This window comes from Xylocopa sonorina, chromosome 12 (assembly GCF_050948175.1).
Source record: "Xylocopa sonorina isolate GNS202 chromosome 12, iyXylSono1_principal, whole genome shotgun sequence".
Classification (NCBI taxonomy): domain Eukaryota; kingdom Metazoa; phylum Arthropoda; class Insecta; order Hymenoptera; family Apidae; genus Xylocopa; species Xylocopa sonorina.
This window is the reverse complement of record NC_135204.1, coordinates 2,047,109-2,059,348: the sequence shown is the minus strand read 5'-3', so window position 1 is coordinate 2,059,348 and position 12,240 is coordinate 2,047,109. Positions and strand designations below refer to the sequence as shown.

General features: G+C 38.4%; 3 protein-coding genes across 3 annotated transcripts in view; 2 read left to right on the top strand and 1 right to left on the bottom strand.

Moving 5' to 3' along the window:
- LOC143429936 (Krueppel-like factor 6) overlaps positions 1–12,240 on the bottom strand; it is a 519,442-nt gene that overhangs the window by 124,286 nt on the left and 382,916 nt on the right. The gene's annotated exons all lie outside the window — the stretch shown is intronic.
- LOC143429937 (uncharacterized) overlaps positions 1–12,240 on the top strand; it is an 82,799-nt gene that overhangs the window by 31,522 nt on the left and 39,037 nt on the right. The gene's annotated exons all lie outside the window — the stretch shown is intronic.
- LOC143429931 (uncharacterized) lies at positions 6,641–12,047 on the top strand. The gene is made up of 2 exons (XM_076905785.1): positions 6,641–7,282; positions 11,397–12,047. The coding sequence occupies exons 1-2, from the start codon at positions 6,641–6,643 to the stop codon at positions 12,045–12,047; spliced, it is 1,293 nt and encodes a 430-aa protein (XP_076761900.1).

Sequence of the window (12,240 nt, the reverse complement as noted above, 5' to 3'; positions counted from 1 at the left end):
GGAAGTAGTTGGAAAAAATTCGCAAAAAATTCAAAATTTCAATTAAGCATGTAATTGTTTTGAGTTTGTGTTTGTATTTGAAGAGTTCAAATTAGAATTTGACCTGCAGCAGGCAAGTTGTCATGCGAAGAAAATATTTGACGTGTAAAGGGTTTACAAATGTAGAGACAACTAAGCGTAGCTTGCGTAAAATATGGGAAATAACAGCGGTGTAAAGCCAAATTTGCATAGCAATTCAATAGGCAGACTGTGGTGTTGAGGTTCAGAAGAACCAGCTGCGGCTGTGGAACTAAGACTGTGTCGGGACGCAAAACGTCTGCCTTAAAAAGGGGTCGAAGAGGCCACAATACTTTTCATCTGTAAGATAAGGAAAACAGAATAGGAATGAATCTTCCTTGTTTAGTCATCTATCAAACCTAATCAGAATACCGAGTGATTGTGGAATTCTCCGTTAAGTCGAATTAAATAGCTGTATTAGAAGTATACCTAGAATTGTTCAACGTAATAAAAGAATGATCAATCTACGACAAAGGCCACCATTGTTATATCCTCACTCGAGACGATAAACAATCGCTAAATTCATCAGCGTGATATTAAACGTCCCTCGAACGTGTTCGCGGAAACGGTAAAAAGAAGCATCGCGAAAAGGCTGTTATCATTAAGCGGATCTTATCATTGAACTCCGCCCAGTTCGCGAAAACGTCCAAGCTATCGAGACTGCGTTATCTTTAATTAATATTTCGCATGGTTTTATCTCCGGATGGTTTCATTAAAATTGATGCCTTGATATTACAAAGATTAGACACAATTATCTTCTCAGTGTACGTGTAACAAGTCGTGAAACGATAATTCGTGGCGAGAGGTGGAGTCTGTGAGTTGCGCGGGAACCTATCACGCCTCAGGTCCTTCAGTATTAGATAGAATGTACGACTCCTATATCGTTTTTACTCGTACACCTTTTGTACGTACGCCAGCAAACTGCTCACGGATACTACGTTAGTAAATGACGTCTAAGCAACATAAAAATTCTTTTAAATCACTATTTTACCTTTGACAATTTCTAAATTAAACGGTTTAAAAATACTGTAAGAACAAACGATTTTTGGAAAATTCTTTTCATGAACAGTTCGCGATTTTATTAGAATTTAACATTTGCATTTTAAGCAACAAAATAAAAGGAGAACCACCGAAAGTATTTGGGAGACAGTTTCTTATGTGTAATTTTGTATTAAAAATCTCACGATTATAACTAACTCGAAAATTATAGGATTAAATATGTAGACGTTAGCGAAATATCGTAAAAATTAATATAATAGCAACAAAATTAAACAGTCATTTTGTTACAACTTAAGTCTATAGTCACGCATACTCTGTGTTTGACGAAATCCTTCTGTAACGCGGAACTCTTATAACACGGTTTCCATGTAAAATGGTTTTCATATAACACGGAACGAATCAAACTGATTTATATTTTATCTACTTCTGGGTTTCATACAATTATAGGAGGGTTGACTGTGCATTTATCATCTACTTTTTGCTACCATTCTAGATACGCGCTTACCAAAGAGGTCGCAACAGCTTACTTGGTTAAAGGACCAATTTTCATCTTCGAAATATCATGGCTTATCATAACCACCGCATCATCGTAATAATACATAAACGGTACGACTCGAACAAAAGAGGAAAACGAAAAGTAAGTGGAAAAAAAGAACGTAGTCATCCCTTGCTTCGTTGATGTATGCTCCGAGGAGGCGAGAAATAGAAACACAGATACCAGAAACGATTACCCGACATGGCCGAGTGAAACTCACCTATGTATATAACCTCCGACATACAACGAAAAGAGAAAAGAGGAACAATTTGAAATGGGACGAGCTGTACTTTCTCGCATTTCAGAATAAAATGAGTCGTTGAACGAAGCGGTCGGAACGACAGCAAGAAAGAGAGAGAGACCCTAGATAACAACTAGCTATTTTCCTTCTATCGTTATTCTAGAAACTCTCACTTAGATGCGAGGAATTGCTCTCCAACCATTTAACTTTTAAATCCGGTAAACGGATCAGCCGGGCTTCACGGCTACTTTTAAACGTCTCTCGTCCGACGATTTCGCTGGCGATGACAACTACGTCGACGCGAGTCGTTGACGAGAACAACGACGGCTACGACGACGGCGACGATGACACTGGTTGCAGGTGTCGTCGCGTGAAACGCCGCGACGTCTAACGGATTAACTCGTTCGAGGGTTACGAGGCCGCGATTATGTGCCACCTGCCACGATTGCGGACACTCCGGCATTAGTCTGTAATTATACGTGGCACCGCGTGAAACAGGTAGTATTATGCTGTCGTAAATGAGAGACGGAATATGTAGTTTCCACTGGGCTAATTAGACCCCCCAGTTATTGCTGCTTGAGACGAGCGAGAGGGGCCTACTGTCGCGTGAATTAAGTTGAACCGCGACGCCGGCTAAGCGCTGAGTTATTCCGTAACACGAGCCGTTGTTTTTGAAAGTGGTACAAGTCAATTTTGTCTTTTATCGAGGTAATTAAGGGTTTTGCGTTTAAATCGATTTGAAAATATTGACAAACGTTCATCAATTCGAATGATGTTTTATAAACCTGTTAAATTTGATTATGTAATAACAATTAATAGGAAGGTTAATGAAGAAAACGGTCTTTTTACCTACAAATGGACTTATATCACTTTCAGTAATGTGCTTATACTACTTTCAATTGAAGTTTTATACAGGGGCAACATAGTAATTTTGCTGAAATTTTTAATCGTTCCTCATTTTCCAAATAAGAGAGTATCTTTAAGCGTACAAAGTTTAAGTTGTAACAAATTTTTAAAAATTACCAATCAGTGTGACTCTTCAAACGTCGTTCACACCCTCTTGTGCGCCCGTTCAGGGCGCGTGTTCATTCCAAGAGGATGGGAAAATACCAGCACGGACGTGGAACCTTCCAAGTCCCTCAGTGACGTTTTGGGAATTTTCCAACGGTCAAGATTTCGGTCCGATCTCATTATGTGCACGGTTCGATGTCCCGCTGCGTGCGCATATTGGACCGAACCTTAAGAAAAACCTCTTGTACAACACGCGATAGCTATTGGGCACATCGAAATTAAATTTGCTAAAGGCCATTGTGTCGAATGTAGCGAGAGTTTACGAAATTACTTAAAACATTTTAATCTGAATAATAGCCTTTTAGTTACGAACGTGTAATAAACGAGGCCTTCGAAGACCTCGCGTTTTATTGTTCCGTCAGTCGGAACACGCGTTACATGGAAACCGCGTTATAGGAGGGCTATTGCAATTTTAGCTCCGGGTTATATGGAAACTGTGTTATAAGAGTACCGCGTTATAGGAGAGTTGGCCATATTGCGAATATATTTCGTTTCGAGATGTACTACATTGATCATTCGACGAATGGTAGCAATGAGATAGTTGATAAAAGGATATCGTTATATGATGTTGTTTGAAGATTTTGTAATTTCAGATAAAATTCAATTTCCTGCAAAGAATAGTCGTTGCGAAATTATTTTTTCATTCATTTTGTAGCACGATATTTTATACATCAATCTCCATTCATTCTATTGTGTTAAACATAGTGTTTTTAATTTCAAGAACTTATTCCTCTTATCATTTTGCACTGAACATTGTTAGCAAAATAAAAATTTTATGTAAAAAATAGAGAAAAGGTGGTTGAAGGTATAATTCTCGAGTATTACATATGAAAAATGCTTTGTCCGTGAATTATTACGAAATATAATAAGTTTAAGCTTAAAACTTCCGAGAAAGCACTTGAAGCATAAGTGGAACAATAACTTTCAACAAATAATAAAATTAATAGGAAAAATTGCTATTGATATAATGAGCCTTGAGGATAAGTATTACACGTCAACGATAGCACGGTTGCTGGCAATCAGTTGATGGAGCCGACGTGTCATCACATCAAAGATGAGATACGGGGGTTGTATATACGAAGAAGAAGATCATGGTTTTAATGCGTACAAAAAAGGAAATGATCAGCAGGACTCGACCAAACACGAACTTCCACCGAAATGTTTCAAAGTCGCTCAGAACTGTTCATCGTTGAATAACTGACTTAAAGTGGAACATCGGGCTCTGAAATTTGTTCAAACTGCGATGAAAACACTCCAACCTCGAATAGAACACCAAATGTCCACGTGAATTAATATAAAAGATTATTTATGATATTATTTGTTTTAAAAGAATACTTAAAAAACAGCGAGATAAGTATCGACGATTGGAAATCAGTCGACGTGCGACACGACAAATGTCTCGAAAGTCACCTGTGTGCCACCCGTGTGTCAAGCACAGAGGCAGGAGGGTTGGGATAACGAAAGAAATTAAGCCTTTCAAGTATTCAAGACGAAACACGATTTCGCCATTTTCTACGTAACCATCGGTTATCGCCACGATCCCCTACCATACTCCACCAAGATACCCCTAAAACTTTTCCACGTGTTGCGAGCGGCTCGACTGGGACGATAACACGCGATAAAATCCCACCACGTCGAACGTTTTGTCTTGTCGAGAATGCGGTGCACGTCGACGAGGGAAAGCGACGAAAGAACGTCGTTCGTCCTGCGTGGCTGGTCCACACGGCCGAGATTTAATAATGTAGAGTAGCGGGCTAGACACTGGGTACACACGGAGTTTGGTACACACCGCTTTCGGGCGTCTTCAATATCTGAGCAGCTCAAGAACCGCATTGTCTAGCGCGACAGCCCGACCCAGAGCTTTGTGACTCCCTCTCTCTCTCTTTCTCTCTCTCTTTCTCTCTCTCTCTCTCTTTCTCTCTCTCTCTTTCTCACTCTCTCTCTCTCTCTCTCTCTCTCTCTCTCTCTCTCTCTCTCTCTTTCACTTTCTCTTCCGCTTTTCTCTCGTCGTGGCCGACGATGACGACGATGACGAGCATTATGCGCTGGATAATGGCCCAACGGGCCGCCATTCACTCGCTCGCAGTGCACGTGCAAAGAAACCGTGCTTGACAAACACCCCCTTCTGGATTCTGATTGAATTATACCCTCCCGGCTGCTGTACCGATTTCATCCTTCGTCCCATCGAGCGGACAAAGATCTTCACGTCCAAGACGGTGATCGGGGATCCGCACATCCGTATCTTGATCGCGAGACTCCCTTCCCTTCTCCGCATCCGGGAAACATCGCGTCTCCGGTCTGAATTGAACAAGATTTCCGATTGAAATGTAAATACCCGCCGAGGCGCTCGAAGGACCGCGAACTTTTTTAATTTCTTCCCCGCGAGAGTCGCATAATTCTTCGTCGTTCTCGCTTGTTCGAGCGCGTTCCCGCGAACTTTCTGGATAGACAGCTAATTTCTGCGCGCGGACGTCGAAGGACGGTCGGGAGGGTGGGAAAGGGCATGGCGAGGAACGCGCGCGTTGCACCCCTCGGTCGTTGTCGTCGACGTCCGGGCATCCAGGAGACGGGCTCCAGGAGAGAGCGCCGACGAGAGGAGTCCTATTCCAATTCCAGCGAGTTAATTGGAATTGTTTGCCGCAGACACCGCGAGCCGCTTGCCTTAGCACAGTCCCGAGCCCTGTTCAGCGTCCGACCCCCGCCCTCCACGTTCTCGTGGACCATCCTGACTCACCCTCGCCTTCGAACTCACACCGACGTGTCGCGTTCATACGACCGGGCGACGTCTTCAACGGAATTAATTCCTTCTGAGACGGCGTGACTTAAATTTCCACCACCCACCCCCAGGAATAGGGTGGATCGAGGAAATGTTTCTGGACTTTGGGTTCACCGGCGAATTCCGATCGAACTTTAATGCCTTCCTCCTGGAACTTTTTTTCTTTTTTTTCATTGCGCTTCTAGATACATGAAAATGCGTATCTCTTGTTAACATTACAGTTGTTATATTACATGCTTGTTTATACAATTTTTTTAGAGCTTATTTCATTGGTTTACTACTGTACTGTAGGATTATGTTACAATAGAAAATATAGTTACTAAATTTAAGGAAATCGTAGATAAATATTTTTATAATTAGTAGTTGATATATCTACATATTTTGCAGATTTTCAATGTTTTCATTGTTTAACTTAATAAAGGTTTGCTTTTAATCACTAAAATTAGAGAAACTGTGGGTAAATATTTGTATAATTAACTGTTGCTATACGACTCCTACTTGTAGAAACTTCTTTCTTTTTTCGTGCAACTCGGTCTATTGTGAAAAAGTCAACACACAAGTGTCGCGTTACGTTTCACAGAAAAATGACGAAGTATAGATAATCCACCATACAAACACTTCCAAGAAGGACTTGGCGGGTTGTAGTTGCGTGTAAACGTATAATAGTAAGTGATTATTAAATTATCTATCAGCAATGTTTTCAAGATAACACGCACCAATGTAATCGAGTAATTCGATGGCGCTTATCGAAACAGTCGAATATATAAAGCGTAGTGCGAAACCAATTTGCAAGAGTTCACGCGACTTGAAACGTTCCTGAAGCATCTAAGAGAATCACCAAGGTAAGTTGCGATACAGTTGAAACAAATTTCTATAAATTATCTGATAAGATGTGCCAATGAATATTGGACGCTTTCACACGAATTCCACTTATTCCTCGTCTTTTCGAATTTCTTCTCAGATGAAGGTTGCTTTTGCACTATTGGCTGCTCTGGCCATGGCTAGCCCGCTCTACGCTTACCGCCTCCCAGCCTCGGGATCCGGCGAGCTGGCTAAGGAACTGCAAAAGATGATAGACTTGGTACCGCTTGATAAGATGTTAGAGATCACGAGGACCTACGCTGAGCAAGACAGAGAGATGAAGACGGTCATCAGCGTATTGAAAACCGACACGCTGAAACAATTAGTCCAGGACGTCGAGAGCAATCCTGCATTCCAGAAGCTGATAAACACGGTGGAAAACCTAGGCCTCGACATACGTAGCCTTATCAACGATTACAACAACAGAATAGGACTGGGTCCTGTTGCGCCTTCGGTTGTTTCAAATCGTGCGATCACCGGTGGAATCATTGGATACATCAAGGATTTAGGCGATGTGATTCCAATACAGCAGATAGAGGCCCTGCTCCAGGAAGAACTTAAAAACTCGCAAGTGTTCCGAGATCTTCTAATCGCGCTCGGAGCGGAAGACAATGCAAATTTCTATTGGTCCATTTACCGAAATCCCCATTATCTGAATCTGAAACAACAAGTCACACAGCAGGGCGTTAGTGGACTCCTCTTCCAAGAATTCTTCCCAATACTTGTGTTCGCTGCCTCCGTAGTATAAACAGCTACGAGTAAAATTATAATAATGTTGCATTATGATTTATAAAACAGTAAAATAAATATATCTAGCGAACATTAAAACGGCTTTTTTGTGCTACCATTCCTTCCTTTTGCACTGATTAACTTCAATTGGATTTTTGTGTGAGAAGACGTATTTGATGGAAAATTTAATGTCTGTATTTCTAGTACACATATATGTACTATTTAAAATTCTAGTTGCAACAATTTAGTGTTTAATAGTAGTGCTACGCGTCGATGTAGTTTATGAAACTGTAAGATCTATTTTTTCTTATTTGTTATTTTGTTGGTTCATCGAAATTGCCGGAATAATTGGCACACGGGCTTATTGAGTTGCATGAAAACAGAAACGAAATGTAGCTAGTCCATCAAACAGTTCTAAGAGTTACGTACACTTTCTGAACAAAAAAAGCAATAGCATATGTATTCTTTACATTTTAAATGTCAACATTTGGAAGTAGTTCAGTGCAGCAAGAAAACAATTGCGACTAGATTTCAATAAGTCAATGACATCGACACCGGTTAAATTCTGGCGGAAAAGTTACTTTAAATCGTTGCTAGAAACAATTTATTCAGATTATAAATTAAGTTTGGATGATGTTCCTAGTGTTTTCAATGTCATTTTTCTAAGATGATAGGCATGAAGCGCGTTGCTTCAGTTGCTGTATATGTTGATTGAGATGTGCCGGTGTTTACATTGAATAACAGTTATAAAACCGCTTAAAATAACGTGATTTTTTTTGTAGAATATATTGGTAATCGTTAGGGTACATTTTAGCTCTCGTCGATCTGATTGGTTTTTGCTTTACGCTGCGTGGTTTTCATTTCTTTCCCTCTTATTTTTATTTTTAATATCTACTTATATTATTGGCTTGATCCTTTCTAGCACCCAAAATGTCTTTTTTATATCAAGCTATAAAACAGCGCGTACATGAATATTATAATTATTAACTACGTATTTATATTCTACCTAACTTTAGTCTTATATCTACTTTTATACTCTATCTTAAATATTCTTCTTAGATATTCTATACTTACAACTATTTACAATTATTGTTAGTGTTGGTCTTTTTTGTTTTTGTTTGTTATTTGTATGTAGAATTTTAGTTGATTATTGTTTTGGTTGTTTTCTTTTCATGGGTGATAAATTATTGAGATGTTTTCTGCGTTGGTTATGAATTGACTTTTGTCTAGGATTAGGAATAGTTCTGAGTGCATGTGTCCAGCTTTTATTATTTTTTTTATCTGGTTCGTGTTCGTTAGGTATTTTTCGAAGAGTTATGTGATTATGTGGTTGTCTTTTGTTTTTGCAAAGTAGTTTCTGCATAGTTTGATTATGTGGGTGTCAATGCGTTGTATTTGTGCTGTGTTTGGTAGTATTTTATTTTTGTAATTTTTTTATAGTTAGATTCTTTTGTTTTGTGCATACTAAGACATACTCTTAAGCACTGCTTTTAAAATAGCCCTAATGATTCCATTTTGTGGGTTGAGATATTGTACCAGATTGGGCTTGCGTAGGTTAGTATGGATCTTACTAGTAGTAAGTAACAAAGTATTTTACATTTCCTGTCTAAATATTTTAATTGAAAGTATCTGGACAAACTTTGAAATGCGTCTTTGCTTTATCTAATTGAGTCTATGTGCGTGTAGAATTTGAGTTTAGTGTTTAGTGTCAGTCCTAGGCATTTGACAATGTGTTTGTACGGGATAATTGTGTCTGAATATTCGTGTTCTTTTAATTGAAATTTCTGCCAATTTTTTTTTCTTTTATCTGCGCTAGTGTCTTGTATTATAGGAGTGAAGTGATGGACTCGTATTTGTTCATATTTATTTTTAATTTTCAGTTGATGAAATGTGTGTTCATTTTTCGAATAGTGCTTGTAGATTCTTTTGTTTTGTGGTTGTGTTTCTGTTTGCTGAGTAGATTACTAAGTCGTCTGCAAAAGCTATGACCCTTAGTTCGCTGTTCATGTTCATTACGAATAGTTTTAGTTGCCGCTAAGTTACTGTTCCTTACTGTAGTCCGTTGATTATTCTGAATTTTCTGTATGATGAGTGTTTTCCGTCGTGAAAGGTGAGTGTTTTGTTTTGTACCATGTTCCATATTATTTTTATTAGTGTTATGGGAATTTGAGTTTATAGATTAGTCCGTTTAGGCATATCGTGTTAACTGTTTTTTCTAAGTCTTTGAGGCAGGTCCTAGTACATAGGTTTTTGAAAAGTGCGTTATTTATATATGATGTCAGTGTGTTAATTCCTGATGAAATTGTTATAAGCTCTGTTAGTTAGTGTTGTGGTTTTCTATCTCGTTGGTGAATTTGTTCTTCAGAACTGATGTCTCTTTTTTTACTAATTGGTTAAATTGGTTGTTACATTTTTTGTTGTTTTCTTTGTGAATTCTTTCAAAATATGCTTCTAGCATGTTGAGCTGTTGCACTGCGTCTGTTATTTTGATGTAGTTTTATGCGTCTGGGGTGTATTTTGATTCGGCTATGCTTGCTGTCCGTAATAGTTCTTTGTCACCTAGCACTTTTGGGAAGAAGACCTTGAACATTAGAAGATGTTGCTGACCCTCTAGTGGCGAATGTCGAAGGTCCGTCACAAGTAAAATTATAAAAAACAATGCAAATAAAAACTGTATTTAATTCTGTGCAAATTAAACTGTATGAAAAAAGGTCACGAAATTAAATTGTACACAAAATCGTTTAAATACGATTAATATCATTTCATTTTAGAGGTTGCATTGACCCTTTTAAAATAAGAAATTACCGATAATAAAAATTAATCTGTAGATAGCGTATGCAGCATGGAATATTAACATTGTAGGTATGCGATATATCCCCTCCTTGATACGGTTTAATAAAGAAAAATGGTGCAGAGATACTGATTAACAATTATATTATCTATTGACAGTTTATCGTAAGATAACGTATGTGTATAACGTCGTAATTTTTAATCAGGATATTGGATCAACCTTATCGGAATATAATGATTGAACGCCCGGGCCATATATAATTCGCTCGGGAACGGTTTGGCTATAGTTGAAATTCAGAAACATACCTGCATCAACTTATAAAAGGAGTAATAAGGTAAGTACTCTGACATATGTAATTCTATAGCCGAATAGATTTATTTCGCCTAAAGATCTATTTCACCTAATGATAGTAGCCATAAATTGTCTCCAACGTCCAGTTGAAATTATTTAGTTTCGTAGGATAGTTGGAATAAACACGTTTATTAAATATAAAAGGATGGTGTAATAATAGTTACTCTCACTCTAGATGCTCTCTAAGTACGCCAATCCCCAACTGTTCCCTCTTTTCCCGCGATTCTTAATATTAGATAAAAAAACCTTAATTATACATTCTCACTTGGCAATAATCTAGCCCAATTGTTCTCACTTTCTTCAAAGTCGGAACGCATTTAAAATCCTTCAAATAACTGTGAGCGCTCTACACATAAATTTTTAAGAAACATGTTATAATAATTAAGTCAAGTATTACAGAAATATATATATTAAATATGCTGATGGTCAAATCAACAATTTTGTCACTCTTAAGTCAGGAAAAAGCGACTATAGCGCTTTTGTGCTGGTTTGATGGCTGCTTTTTGCAAGAGAGAACGCTGTTAATCAGTGGCGTGCGGTGACATTCGCTGATAGGGATGCTGACTTTCTATAAAAATGATAAATAAATATTAAGAATGACAAAAATAAACAATTTATTTATTTTGATTCTAAAGTAGAAACGATAAATATATATTTATTATTTATATTTTAGAAAATACAAAGAAAGCGGTGTTTGCACAGCTTCCATGAACTGCACGCCACTGCTGTTAGTTAATATGGTAATGATGTGTTAACAATAAGAGCAAGACTTTCCTAATGAAATGATATTATAGAGTAAATACAGTTATTTTTATATAACTGGACATATATTTTCCGGAATATACTATAGTATATGGCGCACACCTTGAGAATAGCTGGTCTAACCAAAAGTTTAACACTCCACAGTTCAATTGAATCGATCGCGTGAAATTTGCAATTTTGAATGGAATTTCACATACGCTAACTTTCTCTAATTTCTTCGCAGATGAAGTTCATTTTCGCGCTTTTGGCTATTCTGGCCGTGGCTAGCCCACTCTACGCTTACCAACTTCCAGCCACTGGATCTGGCGCGCTCGCTAAAGAGTTGCAAGATTTCTTCGACTTGGTACCATTGGACGAAGTGTGGGAAGTGTCAAAAACGTACTTGGCCCAGGACGAACAATTCCGGCTGACCATGGATGCATTGAGATCCAACGAAATGAGAGAGCTGATCGTAGACATCGAGGCTAGGCCACAATTCAAAGAGATGATGAACTACATGCAGATCCACGGTCTGGACATCAACAGCATTGTCAACGACTATAACAAAATTATAGGTCTGGCCCCTATCGCGTCTTTGAACGTTGCTAACAGTAAAATCACTGGCGGACTCTCGGGCTACGTCAGCGATATTGGCAAATTGATCCCACAGGATAAGCTAGAGGAACTGTTCGAGCATAAACGCAACACCTCAAAAACGTTCAACGATTACTTGAACACATTCCTGGCCGACGATTATGTGCAATTCTACTTGTCCATTTTCACGAATTCGCACTTCCTCAAGCTACAACAAGACCTCGTTCAGGTTGGCATAGACGGACAGATTTTCGAACAAGCTTTTCCCATCTTTGTTGTACTCTCTGCAGTCATCGTCTAAAATTTGAATTACAAAGTTCTCGTTTGTCTAAGAATTCGGCGAGTTTTGTTTTGAAAAAATAAAATGTTTTTATGCAAGATTAAAAAATAATTTTCCTAGATTTTATATGAAGAAAGAAATAATTCCTGCTGTCTGCGTACTCTAATCGATCATTAGAGAACAATAATTTTCACAAGTACCAAATAAAATTTTT

Excerpts from the sequence above, each read along its gene's own strand:
- LOC143429931 (XM_076905785.1), top strand. The coding sequence starts at position 6,641 with ATGAAGGTTGCTTTTGCACTATTGGCTGCTCTGGCCATGGCTAGCCCG. Across the intron at positions 7,283-11,396 it reads TTGTGTTCGCTGCCTCCGTA|ATGAAGTTCATTTTCGCGCT; the intron begins GTATAAACAGCT and ends ATTTCTTCGCAG.